Raw genomic sequence first — 294 nt, forward strand, 5'->3', positions numbered from 1 at the left:
ATTGACACATTTTATGGACGGCCGCCATCTTCACCATCTCTTCTCCTTCTGATCTTCCTTAGGATGAGCGGAATCAGATCTTGATGGCGTATCTGTGGATCCGTCAGGTTTGGTTTGACGCTTACCTGCGCTGGAACAAGGAAGATTATGATGGTCTCGATACCATCCGCATACCCAGCAGTTATGTATGGAGACCCGATATCGTCCTATACAACAGGTACCATCTCTTCAGTTCTTCTCATTCTTCCTGCCGTCTCCTCCCTCACCAGGGGCGGCCAACCTTCCATCTCCTCC

At 50.0% G+C, this 294-nt stretch overlaps 1 protein-coding gene across 1 annotated transcript in view; it reads left to right on the plus strand.

Annotated features, from left to right (window-relative positions):
* The window catches only part of LOC108804216 (neuronal acetylcholine receptor subunit alpha-9-II-like), a gene marked incomplete at both ends in the record, with an annotated part of 1,914 nt that extends 1,697 nt beyond the window's left edge, over positions 1 to 217 (plus strand). Inside the window, one exon of the mRNA XM_018575967.1 lies at positions 63 to 217. Within this exon, the coding sequence (XP_018431469.1) occupies positions 63 to 217 (155 nt within the window). The remainder of the gene's footprint in view (positions 1 to 62) is intronic.
* Positions 218 to 294: the final 77 nt, after the last annotated feature.

The sequence above is a fragment of the Nanorana parkeri genome, unplaced genomic scaffold, assembly GCF_000935625.1.
Source record: "Nanorana parkeri isolate BGI_ZX_2015 unplaced genomic scaffold, ASM93562v1 scaffold6799, whole genome shotgun sequence".
Taxonomy (NCBI): domain Eukaryota; kingdom Metazoa; phylum Chordata; class Amphibia; order Anura; family Dicroglossidae; genus Nanorana; species Nanorana parkeri.